Below are 26,151 nucleotides of genomic sequence, written 5' to 3'. Positions count from 1 at the left end.
TTTATTTTTTTATTTTAAGGTATGTGCACACGTTGAGTACCGTATTTGCTTGTAGAAATTTCTGCAAGGTTTCTGCATCTCTTGGCAGCAAAAACTCTTTTTGCTGCGTTTTTGTACAGCAATGAAGGCCTTTTGTGATGCAATTTCTTGGTTCAAGACACCTTTTTCATTCTGATGCAGTGAGGCATCAGGGTTCTGGACTTAGGGGGTTGGTGTCTGCAGCTGTCATTGACACCCAGCCCTAGGTTTAGTAATGAAAAGGTGTCAGCCAGACACCCTTATTTCTAAGCCGGCAAGTAAACACAAACGCACACACTGTAACCAGTCTATATAGGAGCGTTAACAGAATGAACCTACATAGGCTGTAACCAAACAGCAACTGTTAATTTAAAAAAAAAAAAAAAAAAAAAAAAAATTTCGTGGGTTCTTGCGTAATTTTCAAAACTAGCAGAGGGAAAGCCGATGGCTGATGTTAACATTCTGGGAAGGAGCCAACAGCCATAAAGGTTTCCAGGCTATTAATATCAGCTAACAGCTGTTTGCTTAGACTTTACTGGCTACTTTACAAGAGGATCCCAGAAAAAAAAAATTGATATATAAAATCTAACCAGCAAATGCTAGGCAGACAGCTGCAGGCTGATACTAGCCTAGGAAGGGGCAATGGATATTAGACACATCCCAGACTAAAAACATCAGCTCTCAGCCGCCCCAGAAAAAGTGCATCTATAAGATGCACCAAATCTGGCGCTTAGCCTCGCTCTTCCCACTGGCCCATGTAGCGGTGGCAAGTGAGGTAATGGTTGGGGGGAAGGGTGGTTGATGTCACCTTTATATTATCAGATGACATCAAGCCTACAAGTTAGTAATGGAGAGGTGTCTATAAGACACTCCAATTACTAACCCCATTATAAAAAAAAAACAAAACACACACACACCCAGAATAAAGTCCTTTATTTGAAATAATTAGACACCTTTATTGAATCTAAATTAAACCACTCACCGAACGCCTAATCCACTGAAGCCAACGTCTCCTGTAACAAAAATAAAATAGACCACAATATTACTCACCTGTCCCCAGAGAATATAATCCATAATGTCCCATGACAATCCTGATGACTTTCAGAGCAGTCACTGATATGACTGCTCTTAAGAACAGCCAGCTAGACACTGACACAGGAGGTACGGTAATCGCTCTCGCAGTGTATAGCAATGAGCTGCGGTGAAAGAGTGTTCACCGGAGTTCATCAGCTGATCAGCTCCAATTATCTCCCTTATGGCACCACCACTGGGTGAAAAAGTTCTCACACAGCGGTGGTGCCGTAAGGGAGAGCACCGGAGCTGATCAGCTGATGAACTCCAGCGAACTTTCTCAAGGCAGCTCAGTGCATACATTGCGGGAGAGATGACTCTCCTATCAGAATATCGCGTCTATAAAAATACACACATGCGTGCTTTTCTCAATATCTGACATGAAATCAGAATAAACCTTTCCAGCTTTAGGTCAGTTAGGATTACCATAATTATTAATATTTGCCAAATGCCAGAATAACGAGAGAGAGACTGTTTTAAGGCATTTTTATTACTTACTGCAAAGTCAAAAGGACTGCCCAAATGATGATTCAGTCCACAGGTAACCAACAGCACACAGCTGAAGGCTGCACGCTCCAGAGTCCAGGGATCCAACAGGACCAATACTCACAAGTAGAAAAGGAAGGAGCAGCAACCATTCCAGGTGAAAAATATCAAAAGTCTTTATTCCGCCATAATAGGATATACAACGTTTCGGCCATATTGGCCTTTATCAAGTATAAAATCAATCACATGTGGCCATCTTAAATAGTGTGGTGCCTATGCAGCACCCAATCACCATTAAGAGGCGGCCTTTATTTAAACATATATAAAAACAACATAATATACATCTGCACAAAACCTCTAATGCAATATACATAAAATCATGTTCAATTACATGCGCATCACATAAAAACGATAACTGGAATACAAAAGGGAAACATGTTATCGATGTAAACATATCGCTGCCCCAATCATGGCACAGCTCCTGCGTTGTCATAGTGAAAATGCCTCCAATCCCTGACCTTAGATACACTAAACAAGCTCCCCAGCCAATCCTAGATAATCTCTAAAAGAAGCGCCAAAGCTCGCACTATCCAATCATGCCATACCTGTATAATAGTGTCCCTGGAGTAGCGCACGCCGGCGCCTGCGCACACACACACTCCAGACAGGCGGTCATATGACCAGCCCCGGAGTGCGCCGAGCGCACGCGCAAACCGCCGCCACCCAGACGTCATCTCAGGGAGCATCCAGCCGGATAGCCACGTGATCCACCAGGGGCGGAGAACCGCTGACCCGGGGAGCCCACGTGACACTCCGGATCCGTGTCCACAGGGAGACGCGGACCTAGCCATTACCATGGCAACAATCATATACTACATAATAAACCCTGATCTGGCACGCAAAAATCCACAAGAAGGGAGCACATTAGCATACGGATCTTGCACAGTTGGAGGAAAACAATAATTGTACAAAACAAAGAAAAAGAAAAAGGAAAGGGGGCAGGAAAAAAAGGAGGAGGAATATCCTCCACATCTTCCACATGTCCCTTGTTTATCAAATCCCTGATGCACTGTAAAGAGCAAACAAAACAAGAAAACAGAAACAAAAAGAGTTAAAAAATATATACATATAGCAGTACATAATTAAAAACCTACACGCATAAGGACCCACCATAAGGGAAGGAGGACTTAGGATATACATATTTGAAGGTTATAGTCCACATTTAACCCTCCAGGTTGTAGGGTCTCCAACACCGAGATCCACCTTAACTCCTTCTGTTTTAATTTCCGTACCCTGTCACCCCCTCTCCTCAAGGTCGGGACCCCATCGATCACTCTAAAGCGCAATTGATTAATCGAGTGTCTACACTCACTGAAGTGCTTTGGAATAGGTAATTCCAACAAATTTGTTCTTATAGTGCTCTTGTGCTTACTTATGCGTGCGCGAATTTTTTGTATTCCAGTTATCGTTTTTATGTGATGCGCATGTAATTGAACATGATTTTATGTATATTGCATTAGAGGTTTTGTGCAGATGTATATTATGTTGTTTTTATATATGTTTAAATAAAGGCCGCCTCTTAATGGTGATTGGGTGCTGCATAGGCACCACACTATTTAAGATGGCCACATGTGATTGATTTTATACTTGATAAAGGCCAATATGGCCGAAACGTTGTATATCCTATTATGGCGGAATAAAGACTTTTGATATTTTTCACCTGGAATGGTTGCTGCTCCTTCCTTTTCTACTTGCCCAAATGATGATGTCATGTGTTTGGAAGCTTAGCTATCCAGGCTGAGAACCACTGATGAATGAGCTGCCGCGAGCGCAGCATTAGTGACTAGCGGTGACATCATTGAGGTTACCATGGGTCACTGAGGCTGTGTTCCCAGCCAGGCAAAAGAAAGGCGCCTTTTCTGGTTGGTTGCGGGCTGCTATTTTTAGGCTGGGGGGTGGGCAATATCCATGGATCCTTACCAGCCTGAGAATACCAGTCCCCAGCTGTCTGCTTTGGCAAGGCTGATTGCCAAAAATAAGGGTAACCCCAGGCGTTTTTTTTATTATGTATTTAAATAATTAAAGTTGGAGTGGGGGCCCATCTATTCTTGATAAGCACCTTTGCTGAAGCTGACAGCTGAGGGTCGAAGGGTTGGTTATCAAAAATACTGGGGAACTCATGCTGTTTTTTATTTTTTAATGATTTATTTACAGTGCAGGAGCCGGCTGATGAATACTCCCAACACCAGGTCTGCTCTGACTTAGCGGCATCAGGCGTCGGCTGATGGGAGCAGTAGTCCCATCAGCCGACATCAATGATCGGAGGTAAAAATTTTACCTCCAATCACAGCCGCACGCTCACGCAGTCATCTGACAGTGTGGGAACCGCGGCTCTCTGTCCGGGGATGATTTACTGTCGATCAGAAGCAGTGTCATGCACATGGACCCCAAGTGAATGAGATCCGGGTACTGTTTTCGCACCTGAACCAGAACTTTTTGTAACTGTTTGGCTGAACCAGCAGGACCCAAACATCCAGGTGTCCGCCCATCTCTGGCAATCAATTGATTTGGGTCAATTTTAAATGTCCTAAAATGTCTATATAAATGTTTCTGAGCAAAGGGAAAAAAAAAAAAAAAAAGGTACATAACTGATTTTTTTTTTTTTTTACATTTCAATAGCAAAAACATTATTTATGTATTGAAATGTCCCTGTGGCAAACAAGCCACAAATTAACATTAAAAAGAAGGTGCCGCATTTTATTTTTTGTATTAAAAATGATTGTTTATATAAACAATTATTTTTAATACAAATTTACATTTTTTAACTTTAACAGTTTTTTTATTATTATTTTTTTTTTCAGCCACTGGGCGCCGCCATTTTGCTTTGCAGGCGTGTAAGTGTAAGTGTAGCTGCACGACACTTACACTCTGCAAATACGGCAGCCCTGGGCATAGACATCTGCAGTCGGCGTCCGACCATATAGTTTACATTGAGCTGCTCCCTGCTGTGATCTGGCCATGCCCCCTGAGCCGTCCACATCAGAGGCCGGAGATCAGCACCATCTTCCTGGAGCTCACAGTGCATCTGTGAGCTCCAGTTTCCCAGTATAATCACAGGAGCCCTGCGGTTATAGGAGGAGGAGAAGGAGGAGACCAAGGACGGGAGGGAGAAAGGACTCAGCAGGGAGCTGTGAAGTATCAGTGGGGAGGGGGAGAGGCAATCTAATCCTATCCTTTGTGGTGCTGACTCTGAGCAGTTATCTCCTCCCATGTGTGTTACTGTGCTGAGCCGTGTATCTACTCCTCTCCTGTGTGATACTGACTGAGCTGTGTATCTACTCCTCTCCTGTGTGCTATTTTGCTGAGCTGTGTATCTACTCCTCTCCTGTGTGATACTGTCTGCTGAGCCATGCATCTAATCCTATCCTGTGTGATACTAACTGAGCTGTGTATCTAATCCTCTCCTGTGTGATACTTTGCTGAGCTGTGTGTCTAATCCTCTCCTGTGTGATACAGTCTGCTGAGCCATGCATCCAATCCTATCCTGTGTGATACTGACTGAGCTGTGTATCTAATCCTCTCCTGTGTGATACTTTGCCGAGACGTGTATCTACTCCTCTCCTGTGTGATACTGTCTGCTGAGCCATGCATCTAATCCTATCCTGTGTGATACTGACTGAGCTGTGTATCTAATCCTATCCTGTGTGATACTGTCTGCTGAGCCGTGTATCTAATCCTCTCCTGTGTGATACAGTCTGTTGAGCCGTGTATCTAATCCGCTCGTGTGATACTGTCTGCTGAGCCGTGTATCTAATCCTATCCTGTGTGATACTGACTGAGCCGTGTATCTAATCCTTTCCTGTGTGATACGGACTGCTGAGCCGTGTATCTAATCCGCTCGTGTGATACTGTCTGCTGAGCCGTGTATCTAATCCAATCCTGTGTGATACTGTCTGCTCAGCCATGTATCTAATCCTACCCTGTGTGATACTGTGCTGAGATGTGTATCTAATCCTGTCCTGTGTGATACTGTCTGCTGAGCTGTGTATCTAATCCTATCCTGTGTGATACTGACTGAGCTGTGTATCTAATCCTATCCTGTGTGATACTGTCTGCTGAGCCGTGTATCTAATCCTATTCTGTGTGTTACTATGCTGAGATGTGTATCTAATCCTCCCCGTGTGATATTGACTGCTGAGCTGTGTATCTAATGCTATCCTTTGTGATACTGATGGCTGAGCCATGTATCTAATCCTATCCTGTATGATACTGACTGAGCTGTGTATCTAATACTGTCCTGTGTGATACTGACTGCTGAGCTGTGTATCTAATCCTCTCCTATGCACTCCTCTCCCCCGTTATGTGTGACCTATAAGGCGGTATTATGTGTGATCTATATGGCGGTATTATGTGAGATCTATATGGTGGTACTATGTGCTCTATATGGCGGAATTATGTGTGCTCTATATGGCGGTATTATGTGAGAACACTATGGCATCGTTATTTGCAATCTATATGATGGTATTATGTGAGAACACTATGGCAGTATTATCTTCACAAAGGGGACCCATTCTAGGGTTGTTCTGGCTGAGCACCTGCACGCGGGTCTGGGGTAATAGAGGGGGCAGCATGACCTCCAGTTAGGTGCAGTCAGGGCTGGTGAGGCAGCTGAAGAGAGGGGTCTCATTTTTATCATTACTATATGGCTACATTTCCTTCCCAGCGTCACCCCGGACTGCGCCTGTCGCCTCGCTTTCACACATTGCCAGGACAGGATGGAGAAGACAGGAGCTGAGGAGGGGAATGGGGTCTGCATGCAAAGTCTGGATCAGAACAGGCCATCAATCCGCAGAAATGTTTCCTGATTTCTGTGGAGCAGACGGTCCATCCATGTGTATAAAAGGCAGCGCTCTATGTACAATCCCTGGCTGCTCCGCGCACTTAACATGGTGCCCCCCATACACCAGCACACTGCTCTCCTGAAATACTCTGTGCTGCTGTCACCCTGCTCCCTCCACCACATATCTCCCAGAATCCTTGCTGCCTGCCATCCTCGGTGACTGTCTACTTGTCAGTATAAGGCTACGTTCACATTTGCGTTGTTGGGCGCAGCATTGCCGACGGATACCGACGCATGCGTCATGCGCACCTATCTTTAACATGGGGGGCGCATGGGCATGCGCCGGTATGCGTTGTCCAGCGTTGTCTGACGCATGCGTCATTTGGGGGCAACAGTTCGGGCGCAGCCGACGCTACATGATGCAGTTTTTCTGCGGCCAAAATTCATGTAAACGTTGAACGCATGCGTCAAAAAAACGCTGCGTTGTGTATGCGTTTTGCGTTGCGTCGGCGACGCTGCGCCCAACAACGCAAATGTGAACGTAGCCTAACTCTGCAGTCACCAACAAAATGGCTGCTCACTGGGTTCCTGAATATCATCTGCTCTTATCCCTTAGCAAACACCCAAAAGGGGAGGAGAGGAGACATCACACATGTCAGCAGACTCCGCCCATAATTACTGCAGTGCTGTAATGTGAGCTAGTTGTACACTAGGTTTTTGTCAAATTTCATTAGCTGCTCCCCCTAGTGTTTAAAAGTGAAAATGCCAAACCTTTTAAAATTATTTTTCATATTTTACTAAATTATAAACAAATGATAATATTTAAGAAAATTTAAAAATTAATTCTTTACATTTTTTTCAATCGCTGGAAAAAAAATTTTTTGATGGCACCTTCCCTTTAAGATTAACAGAACATCTATCAGCAATCAGGTCACATGAGCAGAAAATAGAAGAAAAATAAAATGAAGGAGACATAAAAACCAAAGAGCGGTAGATAAAGAAATTTGGAGAAGTAACAATTTTACATTATTTTTACGAAGCAAGTAAGAGAGTATATGATCTCAGATGCTGAACCATTGAAGAAGTTGAAAACCAGTAGATATATATTTGGTTATTGCAGCATGAAATACACTGGATTTCTATAAGGTAAGAATGAATGCAAGATGGATTTTTAGTGGCGTTGTTTTTGAAACATCACGTTCCATTTGTTTCCAGCTTATTAAAGCTCTGTTATGTAACATTTAGCATAGTTAAGGAATAATTTTAGATATTTTTTTTTCACATGATGATTCGTATTTGAGCTTTAGTCATTATACAAAAGAAGCCGAAGATGAACCTATAGTTTACAGTCTTGAAAAGAAAGGATCAAAGTGTTCAACTAAATCACCAGTGATTGTCATACTCATTGCCCACTGTAGGCTTCTATTTAGATCTGTCACCTTAAACTGAATCGGTCAGTGGGATTTTACCCTATAAACTACTTATATGTGCATGTGGTGCTTTCAAAGTCCAGCAATACCTTTATATGGCCAGTCCCTTCCTCAGTTATTTAGAAATTAGCATTTTAATTAATATGCAAATGATGCTTAAGTGCTATTGAAGTTCTGAAGAATCTGTCACTCCAGCTCTATTCCATGACCAGCGCCTCCTCTCGCTGTTTGACCGACGCCTGCCTTTGCTTAAAGTCACAGAACATAAAGGCTGTCAGTCAAACAAGCGGCGGCGCTGGGAGTAGAATAGAGCTGGAGTGACGGAGGGTTCAGATCTACCATAGCTCTTCAGCCTCAATTGCATATCAATTCAAATGCTTATTTCTCAATAACGGAGGAACAGATGAGCCACGTAAAGACATTGCTGTACTTGTCTTTGAAAGAGCTAAATGAACATGCAATTTGGGGGTGAAGTCTTGCCGACAGATTCCCTTAATAATCCCATCCTTCTCTTTTTCACCATTCAAGCAGAAATCATAATTGTTTGACTAAATTTAAAGTTGTTAACTCATCCACAAACCCGAATGATTAGCTATACATGTACCCACTGTCCCCATTAATCAATGATCTATGTTAGTATGTAAAATACCAAAAGGGGTTATAGCACAAAAGGCACGGTACTCACCAGAGGAGATGTTAATGATTTCTTTCACAATCGCATTTTGAGCCTCCTCATACTCTTCCCTGTGTCTAATGTACTCCTCGTTGTAAGAGCTCAATTTGCTACAATGAAAAAGAAAATACCGAACATCAGATTTGGATCCATAATTCATTAGTTCAAAACCTGTATAAAATCCATATTTCTTCAAAAAAACAAAACACAACAGAGGTAAATAGCTCAGACAAACTTACTTCCTGCTTAAAGAAATGTTAGGTTCTTCACATTACAATATTTGTACAGAATATTCCATGACATAATCCCCTCTGTCATATAGCAATACAATGGAACGTGTCACATATTGGCCACAGTATTAAAGGGAATCTATCAGCAGTTTTTTGCTAGGTAATCTGACAATAGCATGATGAAGGGGCTAAGACCCTGATTCCAGCGATGTGTCACTTAGTTTACTGGTTGCAGCAGTTGAGATAGAATCAGTTTTCTCTGCTGGAGATCCAGAAGGGCTCGGAATGCCGAGCTCTGTATAACCTCGCCCACACTGCTGATTGGCAGCTTTCTGTGTACATTATATATTGAAAGAAAGTTGGTAATCAATGGTGGGGATGGGTTGGTCCAGGAGGCACGAGATACCTTTTAACCTATTGTTTATCTTCTGCCGATAAAACAGGGCCGTGGAGTCGGTAAGCCAAACCTCCCACTCAGACTCATCAATTTCCCTGACTTAGACTTCCACACATACAGTGCTTTGCGAAAGTATTCGGCCCCCTGGAACTTTTCAACCTTTTCCCACATATCATGCTTCAAACATAAAGATACCAAATGTAAATTTTTGGTGAAGAATCGACATCAAGTGGAACACAATTGTGAAGTTGAATGAAATTTATTGATTATTTTACATTTTCGTGGAAATTCAAAAAACTGAAAAGTGGGGCGTGCAATATTATTCGGCCCCTTTAACTTAATACTTTGTTGCTCCACCTTTTGCTGCGATTACAAGTCGCTTGGGGTATGTCTCTATCAGTTTTGTACATCGAGAGACTGAAATTCTTGCCCATTCTTCCTTGGCAAACAGCTCGAGCTCAGTGAGGTTTGATGCAGATCGTTTGTGAACAGCAGTTTTCCCATAGTATAAATGCACACCAAGTACTTTTTATCACTACTTCACAATTTGAATAGGGGGGGAATTATATAACCAATAGATAGTTGGTTCAACAGCCTGGTTCACGTAATAATCATCTGTCCATCATGATTCGCATAAATACATAAAGATAAACAGATTTGATGGACATAGATGAGTAATTGAAACAAAGCATATCTGGGTGTTATCCCAAAGAAAACTTAGCTTCCAGCCACAGCCTCATAAAGTACAGTACAGATTCATCTCATCTACAACCCCACAGCACTGGTCACTACTGAGCATGTACATAAAGTGCAGCACAGATTCATCTCAAATAAAAGCCGAGATCCTTAGATCAGGAACAGAACAGGCATTTATAGGACATTTCATAACTTTCCCAAATTCTTCTGAAAAAATTTACAGCACATCCAGCATTGTACTACTGTACGCAATGTATTATATATTTATTGATGGTACTTCCTTACTTTAGGGCAGCATATTACATGTGCAGGTCCATTCTGCTATTAGCAAGAATGGCACAAAAAATATTGGAGAACAAAACCTAGTTTTGCGACAAATCAATAGGCAACCCTGGTATAACAACCTCACCAAAAAACTCCGACAAGCATCCAGGGTCGTGGAGCGGCGTTGGAAAAAAAACAGCATGTCCATGGTCAACTTTCCTCTCACCTCTGATCTAACTCTCTCCTTGACAACCTCCAATCTGGCTTCCGCCCCCACCACTCCACCGAAACTGCTCTGACCAAAATTACTAATAACATACTCACAGCCAAAGCTAATAGACAGTTCTCCATCCTCATCCTTCTCGACCTGTCCTCTGCTTTCGACACAGTTGACCACTGCCTACTGCTACAGATTCTTTCTTCCCTCGGCATCAAAGACCTTGCCCTGTCCTGGATTGCCTCATACCTTTCCGACCGCACATTTAGCATTTCCCACTCCCACACTACCTCCTCATCCCGTCCTCTCTCAGTTGGGTTCCCTCAAGGCTCTGTCCTAGGGCCCCTACTTTTTTCCATCTATACCCTTGGCCTAGGACAACTCAAAGTCCCATGGCTTCCAATACCACCTATATGCGGACAACACTCAGATCTACCTCTCTGGCCCAGATGTCACCTCTCTGCTGTCCAGAATTCCGGAGTGTCTGTCAGCCATATCCTCCTCCTCCAACTCTCGCTTCCTAAAACTCAATGTAGACAAAACCGAACTCATCATCTTTCCCCCATCTCGCGTATCCCCCCTACCTGATCTGTTACGGTAAACGGCATCACACTCTCTCCCGCACCTGAAATCCGCTGCCTCGGTGTAACTCTCGACTCTGCCCTGTCCTTCAAACCGCACATCCAAACTCTTGCCACCTCCTGTCGCCTCTAACTCAAAAATATTGCCAGAATCTGTCCCTTCCTCAACCCACAATCTACTAAAACTCTTGTGCATGCCGTCATCATCTCCCGCCTCGATTACTGCAACACCCTCCTCTGTGGCCTCCCCGCTAACTCCCTTGCACCACTCCAGTCTGTCCTCAACTCTGCTGCTCGGCTAATCCACCTGTCCCCTCGCTACTCCCCTGCTTCACCCCTCTGCAAATCCCTCCACTGGCTCCCAATTCCCCAAGAATCCAGTTCAAACTACTAACACTGATCTACAAAGCCATCCACAACCTGTCCCCTTCCCTATATCTCTGAACTAATCTCCCACTATCTTCCCTCACATAATCTTCGATCCTCCCAAGACCTCCTCTCCTCCACACTTATTTGTTCCTCACACAACCGCCTCCAAGATTTCTCCCGGATATCCCCCAACCTCTGGAATTCCATGCCTCAACATGTCCGACTATCCACCACCCTCGGATCCTTCAGACAGAACCTGAAAACCCATCTCTTCAGGAAAGCCTACAGCCTCACCAACCACCCGAGCTGCCGCCTCACCAACCACCCGAGCTGCCGCCCCCCAACCTCCTGTCTCTGTATCCCAAAGAATGCAAGTCCGCAAGGACAGGGTCCTCTCCCCTCCATACCAGTCTGTCCTTGTAAATTTGTTTATGGTTAACGATATCTATAACGCTGTATGTAACCCCTTTTCTCATGTACAGCACCATGGAATTAATGGTGCTATATAAATAAATAATAATAATATTTTATAAAAAGTGTCCATTTTATACAGACTCAGACTTCACAGCACTGCGAAAAAACACTGATTGTATTGAAACAGCTCTATAAGCAACAAAGCTCTGGAATCAGGGTCTCTGCATCTACATTATGTTCCTCTCCAATAACATAGCAAAAACTCGCTGACCGATTCCCCTTAATAAACAGAATGGTATACTTTTCTTACAGTTGCCATCTGTATCAGTGTTCAGGCCATTGAATTCCAACCATATGGAGGTCATTGACACTCTTATGGACTCATTAGCTCAACCAGGGCATATGACAACATTTGGTGCACATGCTGGAAGTTTTCCCCAACAAACAGGTTGCACTAAATGATGGTATCTTCACTAGTATCATAAATCTGTAGAGTAATGTAACCTAAATGGAGGAACGTTTTACCTAAAGGCCCATTTATGGTAATTACTAAATTGTAGCATCGCAAAAGGGTGCCCTCATGCCATTGAGCGCATTCACAGTGAGCGATAAAGATAGGGCCACTTTACTTAGCATGTGCTTATAAAACTGGGATACCCTCATGCCAAATTGCATTCCACGCCATATTTTTTCCTTTATGATAAAAGTGACATTTTTGAGACGGACATCTTTACAATCCTTTTCTGGTATAGGTTTGGACCAGTTGCTATTAAAATGGTCCCCGAATGAGGAGTTGATGGCAAGATATGGCACTGTTGGGACCCCCTATGATCAGCTATAAGCTTTTGGGGAACTTTACAGCTAGTTGGACTTCCTGCAGCGCCACCACAGGGGTAATTACACATTACACAGTTTTCATTAAAATTAACATGCCCTTAGTGTAATGCACTGGACACATTGGATTCTCCAAAGTCAAAAATGATTTTCTAAATGAGACAACTCTTATTAAAAAAAAACAACAAACAACAACATCAGAGCCCAGCAGATGCTAGATAAGATGTGCCGTCCTACTGATACAGTAATAGCCAAAAAGTAACTCTCCCTGTACGGAGAGGCATTAGGCCTGCACCAGTAAGGTGGGGAGGATTGATTTTGGAATATACAGCACAATAACACTATTTCATTAAGAGCATGGGTGACAGAATTATTTCCACGCCTGAAATTAACTTGCTCACATGAACATTATTTATTCATGGTTGTGTCACTCAGCGATAATTCAGTTATATTGGCACTAGCCGCATTTTGCCAACTGTGTCGGCTCAGTACTAACAGCAACTCATGCTCGAGAATTAGTGCAAAAATTACATGGGAGCTTAGGAAACAGCCGGATGAAAGGACAGATGCACACAGCCTCTTATTAAAGCCATTATCTTAAAAAGCCAAGTAATTAACAAATATCAGACAACTTAAAGAGCATTATTACTAGTGTACCATAACCGTACAATGGAGGCCTTATGGGTCCATTTTACATTGAGCGCTTCATGGATTCACTGTCCGCTATTGTAGTCATCTGGAAGCAATGATTCTAGACGGGAAAACAACCACAATACAGCGTGGGATCAAGCTGTACCATCATTAACACTAGAGACGCCACACTACCCACTCAGCATGCATCATCCATCAGAATCCACTTAAGAGTCGCTCACTACACTCCTGCTCACAAGGGGAAAATGGCGTCGTTACTGCACCAAACCTTCTCATCAATATACTCATCCCATCGGAACAGATGAATGTTCACCTTAGGAGCCGTATCTCAGATGGTGTCTTTCCACAGTAAAGCCCAGGCTAGGTCAGAAAGAACTGTGGTAAGACGCGTGGCAAAAAACTCAAGACAAGTTTAGGCAGCCACGTTTTCATGTGTATGATCCTATAAAGGGACCTTAAAGCGTAAATAGGGTCTTAACTAAGTTGGCAGAATGGGTAAGGAAAGTGGATTTACTCTGCCAGTCAACGATCCAAGAACCAAGATTTGTTCAAAGTGGTTTAAAGTCAACGCGTTTCTAAGTCAACTGACTACTCGTTCAGGACAACTTCAAAACACGTTGACATCAAACCAATTAACAAATCATGATCTTTGGCTTATCGAAAATAAAACATAACCATTAAAATACAACTATATATTAAAAATTGCCCAAACTGGGCTAAAAAAATGAAAGTGCCCAGCCAAACACAATATAGGCATTGACCGAAATGATTCCTCTGGGTATAAGTACCCACTGTTTTCTTCTTGTGGTGTTTGGACACTAATTGATGTAGAGAACCCATGATTGCCTTCTTTAAATGTGCGCCATTTGTCTATTGCCATTTTTCTACATTGTGTTTGGTTGGGCAATTTCATTTTTTAGTCCAGTTTGGATATTTTTTATTGTATATATTTATTAAAAGTTATATTTTATCGGGTACATTTTTTTTTCCCGATAAGCCATGTTTCACTAACTCGATATTTAGTCTTTAAGTCTTTTCCTAGGATCCTTGACTGGAAAATCAGCAGCGGAGAATAAAATCCGCTATCCTGGTATCTTTGCACATTTTCAAGTGTGTAAAAGGCACTATGGTTTTTAACACCTCATCAGTATCCAGAATAATATATTTTTTCTCTACTATAGAAATGATATAGATATATAAACCCACTAAAGTATTAAGAAATTAGGGCTTTATCCCTACCCCCAAAAAAAAACAAAAAAACAAACAACAACTTGGTGACCCCTGGGTTTCACCATGTGGTTTATTTCACTGAACTTGGCTAGATGCTGGGTTTCGCCGAGTGGCTCCTTCTGGTGCACAGAAAAAAGCTGTACATCGTGTGTTTTTATATAAATGGCAAAACTTTTTTTTTTAGCACTGTGCAAGTATTTAGAAAAGAAAGAAAAATTCATCCTTATCTGACTATATCTACACTTTATCTAATTCAAGAGAAATATGAGATACCAACTTGGATATGTCCCAGCATAAACATTAACCTGTTTGGATTAGAAAGTAGATGGGACAATGAGATGGAGTGAAGACACCATTTACCCACCATATGGGGGTGGCAAGTGATTCATGGTGGATTCTGTGGCTATCGCAAGTCTGTAGCTATGTAGGAGTACCATTTATTCTTTCTTCCCATCTGCCGAGATCCAGTATTGCATCTGGCATATAATATACAGTTATATGAAAAAGTTTGGGCACCCCTATTAATCTTAAGCTTAATGTTTCATAAAAATTGTTTTTTTTGCAACAGCTATTTCAGTTTCATATATCTATTAACTGTTGGACACAGTAAGGTTAGCTTTCCTCATGATTGCATACACCTAGCTATGAAGTTCAAAGCTCAATGAGGTTACAAAACCAAAAAAAAGTGCTTTAGTAAGTCAGTAAAAAGTAGGTAGGAGTATTTAAAACAAGAAAATGATAAGGGTGCCCATACTTATGCACCTGTCAAATTTTGTTTGAATGCAGATTGCACATTTTCTGTTATTACAATAAACCTCATTTCAAGGCAGAAACATTACTGTGTCCAACAGTTATTAGATATATGAAACTGAAATAGCTGTAGCAAAAAAACGGTAATTAGACATACCGGTAATTATATTTCCAGGAATCCATCCTGACAGCACCATGGAGGACGTCCTTCTTATCCGTAGTGGGACAGGAAACCACGAGAGTTCAAAAGGACCCTCCCCCTTCCACCCTTCAGTGATTTTCCAAGTAATACTTCTGGATGGATGCAAAAAAGAATTTATTTGAACATAACAAGCATGTATACAAATGTTACTTCACATAGGTATGCTTTACATGTAATATAGGGAGGGAACTACCAGTGCTGTCAGGATGGATTCCTGGAAATATAATTACCGGTATGTCTAATTACCGTTTTCCAGGTCACCACCTGACAGCACCATGGAGAAGTACCAAAGTAGACTTTTTGGTTCTAGGGCGGGACTACTGCGTGAAGCACCTTCCTGCCAAAGGCTAGCTGAGATGACACAACGTCTAGTTTGTAATGCCTGGAAAAGGTACTGAGACTGGACCAGGAGGCAGCCCTGCAGATCTGATCTGCCGAAGCGCCCCCTTTCTCTGCCCATGAAGTGGCTATCGCCCTAGATGAATGAGCTTTTAAGTTGTCTGGAGGATTCTTACCCTGTGCTTTATAAGCTAGGCTAATAGTAGACCTTATCCATCTAGCGATGGTAGATTTTGAGGCTTTTTTCCCCTTATTTGGGCCTCCAAATAGAACGAACAGATTAGTATCCTGTCTCCATGCCCTAGTCGCCTCTAAATACTTAAGGACAGTTTCCCTAACATCCAAGTTATGATAAAACCTTTCCTTCTGGTTTTTGGGAAACTGACAGAAAGATGGAAGTACTAACTCCTGATTTATGTTTGAGTCTGAGACGACTTTCGGAAGGAAGCCTGGGTCAAGCTTTAGAACTAGCCTATCCTCAAAAATTTGCAGATAGGGGTTTTGAACAGAGAGAGCCTGGAGTTCCCCTAGTCTCTTAGCTGACGTAATGGCCACTAGGAACGCCGTTTTGAGAGAAAGATTAGAGATGTTTATATCCTCAGCTAAGTCAAAGGGATCTTTGCATAACTCATTAAGGACCAGGTTAAGATCCCAAGGTGGGATGGTTTTCCTGATCAAGGGTCTCAGTCTTAAGACTGCCTTGGAAAAACGAGCAATCCAGGGGTGGGAGGCTAGAGAGGAGTCATAAAATACACTGAGGGCTGCCACCTGGACCCTCAGAGTACTTGGTTTAAGACCCTTTCTAAACCCTTGCTGCAAAAAATCAAGGATCTTGTGAATGTTAGGGCAATCAAGATCAACTATCGTATCTCCACAAAAACTGCAGAACCTCTTCCAAATTTTTAAATAAATTGCAGAGGTCACAGGTTTTCTACTTGCTTGGAGAACGGAGATGACTTCTTCCGATAGACCTCTTGCTTTTAAGATCTGGCGCTCAGGATCCAAGCCGCTAATTGGAGGCTGTCTGGGTCCTGATGAAGAACCGGGCCCTGGAGAAGTAGATCTCTTCTTTTTGGAAGGAATAGAGGCTCTTCCACTGCTAGTTTCTTCAATAAGGGGAACCAGCTCCTCTTGGGCCAGAACGGAACCACTAGGATGACCTGAGCTCTGTCTTCGTATATCTTCCTCAGGATTCTTGGGATAAGTGCAAGAGGGGGAAAGGCGTATAGGAGACCCCTGCTCCATGACTGGGAAAGTGCATCTACTCCTGTCGGACCTTCCCGAGTGTTTAGAGAGTAGAAGGTTCTGACTTTTGCGTTCTCTCTGGTGGCGAATAAATCCACCTCTGGAGTTCCCCATCGCTGGCATAGATCGATGAAAACTTCGTTGTTCAGTTCCCATTCTATGGCTGACAGCTTTCTCCTGCTCAGAAAATCAGCCACCTGGTTCCTTGATCCTTCCAGGTGAACTGCTGAAATCGAGAGGACTCTTCCCTCCGCCCACCTGAAGATTCGATCTGCAAGATGCTGTAATTTTAGATGCCTCGGACCCCCCTGATGCCGTAGGAAGGCTACCGTCGTTGTATTGTCCGAGAAAACCTTCAGGTGCTTGTTCTCTAGCAGATGTTGGGCTGAATAGAGAACCTTCCAGACCGCGTGAAGTTCTCTGTGGTTCGAGGAATTCATGCTTTCCTCTGGGTTCCACTGTCCTTGATAAAATCTTCCTAGGACCTGACCACCCCATCCCTGTTGACTTGCGTCTGTGGTCACCGTGATAGCCGGAGAGAGGATCCATGGTACCCCGACCTGAAGGTTTTCGGGGATCGTCCACCATCGGAGGGATCTTCTGACCTGATGGGAAAGACGAAACTCCTTGTCCAGAGATGTCTGTCTTCTGTCCCAGGAAGTGAGGACTGCTCTCTGTAGGTGACGAGAATGAAATTGGCTCCAGTTGACGCAAGGAATGCAGGCCGTCATCATCCCCAGGATCTTCATTGCGTCTCTGATGGACACTCGGCTTTTTGAAAAATGGTGAATTTTTCTTATAATGTCGACCCGCTTCTTGTCTGGAAGGAAAGACTCTCTGGCTTTTGAGTCTAGGATAACACCTAGAAATTTTATTCTCGATCTGGGGGTTAGGTGGGATTTTGACCAGTTTACCACCCAGCCTAAATTCTGCAGAGTGGAGATCACCAATTGACAGTCGATCTTGAGCTGCCCTACAGAATCTGCTGTCAGAAGGAAATAGTCTAGATAGGGTACTATCGTGACATTCTGATTTCTCAGATATGCCACTATCTCCACGACGATTTTTGTAAAGACTCTGGGTGCTGTTGCTAACCCAAAGGGGAGACAGCAAAACTGGTAATGATAGATCCTTCCGTCCTTTTCTATCGCAAATCTGAGATATTTTTGGTGATCTCTGTGAATTGGAACATGGTAATATGCACTCTTTAGGTCTAAGGTGCACATTACCATGTCTTTCCCTAAAAGGGGAATTGTGGAACGAATGGATTCCATTTTGAACCTCTTGTACACCAGATACTTGTTTAGGGGTTTGAGGTTTATTATGGTCCTGGATTCTCCGGAGGGCTTTTTTATAGAGAAGAGGCCTGAATAATGACCCCTTCCTATTTCCTCCTGAGGAACTGGGGATATTGCTGCCATCTGCAGAAGATCCTGAATGTCCGACCACATAGGGGAGACGGAAGAGAGATGTACGTTGGACACAAAGTATTTTCCTGGGGGAAGAGAGCTGAACTCTATCTTGTACCCCTGAGAAATGACCTGGCGGACCCAAGGACTTTTGGTAATTTTCTCCCATTGTACCCGAAAGCCCAATAATCGCCCTCCTATTCTGATGGCGTCATTTCTTTCGAAATTCTGTTCTGGAAGTCGAGGGACCTGAATCCCTGTTCCTATTCCTGTCTCCCCCTTTTTGATAGCTCCACCTCCCTTGCTTGCCTTTACCCCTGTAGTCTGACCTCTGACCATAATAGGGTCTGCAAAAGGGCTGGTATTTTCTCTTTTTTTCCTCTGGAAATCCCTTCTTTTCGTCAGAAGCTTTTTCCAGGATGTCGTCAAGGATAGGTCCGAAGACCCTTCCCCCTAAGAACGGGATGGCGCACAGCTTGTTCTTAGAATGAACGTCGCCTGACCAATTTTTCAACCAAATAGCACGTCTGGCTGCATTCGACAAAGACTGACCCCTGGCTGTAAACCTAACCGATTCTGCTGTAGCATCTGCTAAAAAACCGGTAGCCAGTTTCAACAGAGGAATTGCATTAATAATGGTTTCTCTAGGGGTTTTGGACGATAACTGATCCTTCAAGTCATCCACCCACAAATGCATTGCCCGTGCTACCGACGTGGCCGCTATGTTCGTGCGGATTACTGCTGCCGAACTCTCCCAGGACCTTTTTAAGAGTCCATCCGCTTTGCGATCCATCGGCTCCTTTAAATTAGAGGAGTCCTCAAATGGAATGGCGGTTCTCTTGGAAACCTTCGCCAGAAGAATGTCAATCTTTGGGATATCCTCCAAGTCCTTGACATCTTCGTGATCAAAAGGGAGGCGGAGTCTAAAGTCTTTAGGAATTGATAATTTCTTTTCTGCCTCCTCCCATTCCTCTATAATCATAGAGCGAATGTGAGCATTGACAGGAAAGACCTTTGAGGTGTGAGAGCGCAGCCCCCCGAACATCTCGTCCTGCACTGAACGGGTAGATGTGGGTTCTTCAATCTGCATAGTCTGTCTAACAGCACCCAACAGTTCCTCAATATCATTAGATGAGAAAAGATATCTTTTCCCCTTCTCTGGGGGATCTCTGCTCAATTCCTCCTCCTCTAGGTCGGATTCAAAAGAGCTGTCCACGGATGACAGATCTGATTCTCTCTGCCTTTTCCTGGATTTCTGGGAATCCTGGGGGTCAGACTGCATGGGCTGGGGAAGCGATAGGCTGGATATTGAAGCCTGCACTTCTCTGATTATGGTCCTCATGTTCGTCATCAGAGCGGCCTGCTCTTCCCCCAAGATACGACTGGTGCACGACTCGCATAGGGATTTCTGCCAGGAGTCCTTCAGTTTTACGGCACAGAGGGGACATTTCTTGCCTCTCCCAGATCTCTTAACCGCCGAGGCCTATAATATATAATATATATAAAGGGGTAATTCCTATATGGCCTCCTTTATGAGGTAGCAGGGCCTGGGACTTACATGTGCCTGGGGCTCCTGCTGCGTATCAAGCTTTGGATTATCCTCCATTCTTGCTCGACAAGCCACCCCAGCCCACACATACCTTTTATACCGCTGCCGCCATGTTCCGGACCTCCCTCGCTCCAGGGTAGAAGGAGATGAAAGACGCCGAACCCATGCTGCCGGCCGCGACCCGGAAGTGACGAGCGCAGCAGCCGCGAACCGGAAGTGACTCGTGCCGGAGCGCGATCCGCCGCGCTCCTCTGCCGTCACGTCGAATCTCGCTCTCCAGGATGACCTGCTGCCGTACCCCCGTAAGCGTTTGGTCAGGAATCCATCCCGCAGAGGCGCCATTCTGCAGGTACATCGTGGGTCTTGCGTCCAGGGTCGAGAGCCCCCCAGGGGGGAAGCGACCCATAAACCGGGAGCAGCGCTTACACCGGTTGAAGCTGAGTGACCCTATAGTACGGGTATCAGCTTGGCAGATTCTTCCAGCGGGAAGGAAGAGGCCGAGCCCCCCCGATCCACGCTGTCTGCACGGAACAGACGGAACTCTCGTCGTTCCCATCCACAGTGGGACAGGAAAAACACTGAAGGGTGGAAGGGGGAGGGTCCTTTTGAACTCTCGTGGTTTCCTGTCCCACTACGGATAAGAAGGACGTCCTCCATGGTGCTGTCAGGTGGTGACCTGGAAAAACAATTTTTATAAAACATTAAGCTTAAGATTAATAGGGGTGTCCAAACTTTTTCATATAACTGAATATGAGAGAAAACAGACTACTAAGGCGTCTTTCACACTTCCGCTTTTACAATCTGCACAGGATCCGTCAAAATGTTGAAAAGACGGATCCTGTGCAGATTGTAAAAAACGGGTGCACTGGGTCCGTTTTTTTGATGGACCCGTTGAAGCTATGTGCACATGTTGTGTATGCGTTTTCGCAGCGGTTTTCCACTGCGAAAACGCATACACAACACAACCAATGTTAAACACAATTAAAAAAAAAAATAAAAAATCGTGATATTCTTACCTTCCGGCGTCACCCGCAGCCTTCCCGATGCTGCCGCCGGCAGCTACCGTTCCCAGCAACGCCTTGCGAGCAATAACCTGTGATAACGTAGCGGTCTCATGAGACCGCTACGTCATCGGGTCATTTCACAAAGCATCACTGGGAACGAGAGCTGCCGGTGAGAATCACGAGCATTGGAAAAGCTACGGGGGAAGCCGGAAGGTGAGAATATCACGATTTTTTTTTTTATTATTATTTTTAACATTATATCTTTTTACTATTGATGCTGCATAGGCAGCATCAATAGTAAAAAGAGAGCGAGAGAGCTCAGTTTCAAAAGATGGCATCATGGTGGATTCCTGCTTTTGACAGTCAGCGACGGATCCTGCGACCATAGGCTTCCATTATAGCCAACGATGGGCAGCGCAGGATCCGTCGCTGAGCGATTTTCCGACGTGCAGAAAAAAAAGTTCCTCTGTGCGTTGTCTCCGCCCGACGGACAGCGATTTTATGACGGTTCCAGTGCACGACGGATGAAACGTGAGGCCATCCGTCACAATCTGTCGCTAATACAAGTCTATGAGAAAAAAAAACGGATCCAGAAGAAACATTTGCTGGATCCGCTTTTTTTCACAAAACGACGCATTGTGACGGAAACAGAAAGATGGAAGTGTGAAAGCGGCCTAAGACACACCATGTGCTGCTAAAGATCCAACGTAGGCAGCACGGTGGCGCAGTGGTTAGCACTGCAGCCTTGCAGCGCTGGAGTCCTGGGTTCAAACCCCACCAAGGACAACATCTGCGAGGAGTTTGTATGTTCTCCCCGTGTTTGCGTGGGTTTCCTCCTGGTTCTCCGGTTTCCTCCCACATTCCAAAGACATACTGATAGGGGATTTAGATTGTGAGCCCCATCGGGGACAGCAATGATAATGTGTGCAAAACTGTAAAGCGCTGCGGAATATGTTAGCGCCATATAGAAATAAAGATTATTAATAAAATAAATATTATTATAATCGTCTTCTGTCCACCCAAGTCAACTAACATATTTTTACTGGGCTTCCTTGGATTATAACTATAGCTTTGGCTTGAGTGGGTTGGACAATTTTGCAAACTTTTCCATTAAATATTGGGTGATCTGAAACAGAGAAAGTATTAACATTTGACAGTACTTTCCACCCACAATTATAGCGCCCGCTTAATGAGTATAGATGTCCTTCCTTCAGAAATAAGATACTACATTACCATTAAACTCTGAGCTATTCCAGTTCAGTTATTGGCAACAGAAACTAATCAAGTCATCATTTAATTTATTTTTATATTAAAGGGAATCTGTCAGCATGTTTTACTATATAATATGAGAGCAGCAGAGGGTCAGAGATACTGATTCCAACGATGTGTGACTTAGTGGGCTGAGTTATAAAAAAAATAATTAAAAAAATCACTTAGCAGGAGATAATCACTAGAGGACTAGATGTCTCGTGCCTCCAGGTCCAACCACACCCTCATCTCTAATTAGCACCAATCAGTGGTGAGGGCGGGGTTATACACAGCTCAGCATTCAAGCTCTGCTAGATCTGCAGCAGAGAAAACTGATTCTATCAACTGCTGCACCAGCAAACTAAGTGATACATCGCTGGAATCAGGTTCTCTGTCCCTACATCCTGTCAAATTACATAGCAAAAACACGCTGACAGATTCACTTTAAAAGAGCTACAAACATGACATATTCACTTCCATTACCATGCACAACACAGGCCTTGGTGTGAAGAAAGTTTTCACCAGGCATGAGTAGCAGGTGGACCCAATACAGTCGGATTTTCCTGAGGCTAACTTGCATTTGTTTCTTTTTAATAATTCAGGTATCGCTGTCATCGCTGTATTATTGCGTTACCATAACACCGTGGCATTTCTGCTTTGTGGACATAATATGTAAATAACGATTGAGATAACACCAGAAGAATCAGTAATACAGGAAGCACCTGGCACCTGAACAAAGCAAGCATGGCCGGAGCAGGTGGCCGCACAACGCCTCGAAATAGGAACACCGTCCTCAATCCACGCTCACTTTGGGCGAGATTAGCTTCTGAAAAGCTACATTAATCACCCATTTACACATTGTACAACTATCTGCCTTGTTTTATTTGTAGGCAGACGTGTCAAAAAAACGTATAGTCTATAGAGCCTTATCAGTTCTCCATCCTCCGTAGCTAATCCCTTCTATTATAAAGGAGTCAATTAGCGGTAGAAGGAACAGTCAGCTGCCTGGAGAGCATTGACGAGCAAATAAACCTTTGAAGAATGTGTTTTTCCACGTCTTTATTAACATTTTTTCCTCATTTAGGTTCCGAATCCTCCAAAAACAAATGCAATTTAACGGAAGCCTTTACAAAAGCCCAGGGAAATGAAATGAAGACATGAAGAGCCCGGTGAGAGAGTAGAGAAACAATTCAATTTTGTGATTGAAAACAACTTTTAAAAGTTGAATGGATGGAAAAAAAATACATAAATGGATCCAAAAGCAAATCCAACATTATCATCCATAAATAAGGATGATGAAGAGGTCTTAAACCCCGCATACACCCTACTAAAAGGCTGTCCGCCAAATGCAGGTTCGGCCGGCAGCTATTTTGTCTGTCTCTGCCATACACCAAAGCGCTCCGTGTTCTCCAAGAGAGCTGCTCCAGTTGTCTCTGCCGGTGGCTTATCTCTGGGAGAACAAGGTGATAGTATGAAATCAGACACACCGGACCCTTATCTGCTCCGACCACTATCGGTCTGGGAGCCACATACACATTAGACTGTTGTCAGAACATTCGATGTTGGCTGGCCCAACCGATAAAAGCCTAAAGTGTATGGGGAGGACAAGTGTGGTGGATCTACCATGAGACAATCACAATGAATGACTAGCACAAAACACAAAAGTATGGATGGGAAAGAATAACATGGGTGGTTGTGCTCGCCAAAGTCTTGGTCAAATTACTGAGAAGCCTAAAAACTAAAACACAAGACTGAGATATACTGCAGTACTTGCTGAAGGGAGCCTTGGAGCAAAAAGACTGTTCAAGTCCAGTACAGGTGGTCAGTGCACCCATGATGAGACCCCGAAGTTAAGTGCATCTTCCCCCTACTTGTTTTCCCATCTATCTCCAGTAAAGCCAGGTTAGTCAATCAAGAAAGAGGGACAAACAGATGTAGATGGGAAGGTGTGCTGAAATGCTCGGCCACGGCAAGGATGCTTCGAGGTCACTGTGCTTGGTTTAACAGTCATTTTGTGTTGACAGACTCACTGTCTGCTGACACAGACTACATGGTACTGGCTGTGAAGTTCATTACTATCTTGTAGGATCACAAGACAGGGAATTCAAAGATTTCCTGTAGTAGGCAATCCAACGCTTGGTTGTAAGAGTCCCCAATTACAAGCCAATCATAGGTGGTCAAGGCGCCATGAGCTCTAACCTGCATGGGAGTTTTGGCAACAAGTGTTTAATTCCTCTGCAATGGCACGTTCGGGAAAATAAAGTATTATGTGGTTGTGATGAACGTGAAGGAACCGCACCCAGCCACCCCGCCTGACGTCAATATTACGTCAGTGCGATTACGTGAGACGGTCTCCCCACTTGTACCAAAGTGATGTCAAGCACCCTCTAGGGGCACGTAAGGTCAGCTTGGCACAGTTTTACACAGACACCCCCCCAGTCCTCACGGGCCCAGGGAGGCACGGGGAATGAGAGAAGGTGGCCTTATTTGCCCGGTAGAACCACCACCAGTTCCTCGTTTGATATATACCTGGTCTGTATACAGGGTTATATCAGGCCAGGAACTAGCCCTCAGTAGCATGTGAGATTAGGTCGAGAAACAGACGTGTTGATTCGTGGTTTGAGATAAGAGAGCACCCAAGGTTAAATTATATATTTACCGTATATACTCGAGTATAAGCCGACCCCCCTAATTTTGCCACAAAAAACTGCGAAAACTTAATGACTCGAGAAAAGCCTAGGGTGGAAAATGCAGCAGCTACTGGTAAATTTCAAAAATAAAAATAGATAAAAAAAGTAAAATTAATTGAGACATCAGTAGTTTAAGTGTTTTTGAATATCCATATTGAATCAGGAGCCCCATATAATGCTTCATACAGTTCATGATGGCCCCACAAGATGCTCCATACAAAATACGCCCCATATAGTGCTCCATACAGTTTATGATGGGCTCTATAAGATGCTCCATATTAAAATATGCCCCATATAATGCTGCACAAATGCGGACTATGGCCCCATAAGATGCTCCATAGACATTTGCCCCGTATAATGCTCCACAAATGTGGATTATGGCCTCATAAGATGCTCCATAGAGATATTTGCCCCATATAATGCTGCACATGGCCCCATACAGATATTTGCCCCATATAATGCTGCACATGGCGCCATAAGATGCTCCATACAGATATTTGCCCCATATAATGCTGCACATGGCCCCATAAGATGCTCCATACAGATAATTGTCCCATATAATGCTGCACATGGCCCCATAAGATGCTCCATACAGATATTGGCCCCCATATAATGCTGCACATGGCCCCATAAGATGCTCCATACAGATATTGGCCCCATATAATGCTGCACATAGCCCCATAAGATGCTCCATACAGATATTGGCCCCATATAATGCTGCACATGGCCCCATAAGATGCTCCATACAGATATTTGCCCCATATAATGCTGCACATGGCGCCATAAGATGCTCCATACAGATATTTGTCCCATATAATGCTGCACATGGCCCCATAAGATGCTCCATACAGATATTTGCCCCATATGCTGTTGCTGTGATTAAAAAAATAAAAAAATCACACACTCACCTCTCAGGCCCCCGGCACTTGCTATAGTCACCTGCTCCGCGTTCCACAGTCGGCGCCGCTGTGTCTTCCCCGTCCTCTACACTGACGTTCAGGCAGAGGGCAGCGTGCAATAATCGAGTCATTGCGCCCTCTGACCTGAGCGTCAGTGCAGAGGACGGGAAGACACAGCGGCGCCGACGGTGGAACGGGGAGCAGGTGAATATCGCGCACTGAGTTATACTCACCTGCTCTCTGCGCGGTCCCTGCACGTCTGTTCCGTGGCACCGGCAGCTTCTTCCTGTAGTGAGCGGTCTCATGGTACCGCTCATTACAGTAATGAATATGCGGCTCCACTCCTATGGGAGTCGGGACCATATTCATTACTGTAATGAGTGGTACAATGTGACCACTCACTACAGAAAGAAGC

The 26,151-nt window shown here is 44.0% G+C and overlaps 1 protein-coding gene across 2 annotated transcripts in view; it reads right to left on the bottom strand.

The window, feature by feature from the left end:
* Positions 1–26,151, bottom strand: part of MSH2 (mutS homolog 2) — a 200,110-nt gene that overhangs the window by 36,332 nt on the left and 137,627 nt on the right. For both annotated transcript variants that reach the window (XM_077282435.1, XM_077282436.1), the window contains one exon: positions 8,531–8,628. In XM_077282435.1, the coding sequence (XP_077138550.1) occupies positions 8,531–8,628 (98 nt within the window). The remainder of the gene's footprint in view (positions 1–8,530; positions 8,629–26,151) is intronic.

This window comes from Ranitomeya variabilis, chromosome 2, assembly GCF_051348905.1.
Source record: "Ranitomeya variabilis isolate aRanVar5 chromosome 2, aRanVar5.hap1, whole genome shotgun sequence".
NCBI classification, from domain to species: Eukaryota; Metazoa; Chordata; class Amphibia; order Anura; family Dendrobatidae; genus Ranitomeya; species Ranitomeya variabilis.
Note: the sequence above shows the minus strand (reverse complement) of the source record. Positions and strands in the feature narration are given on the sequence as shown.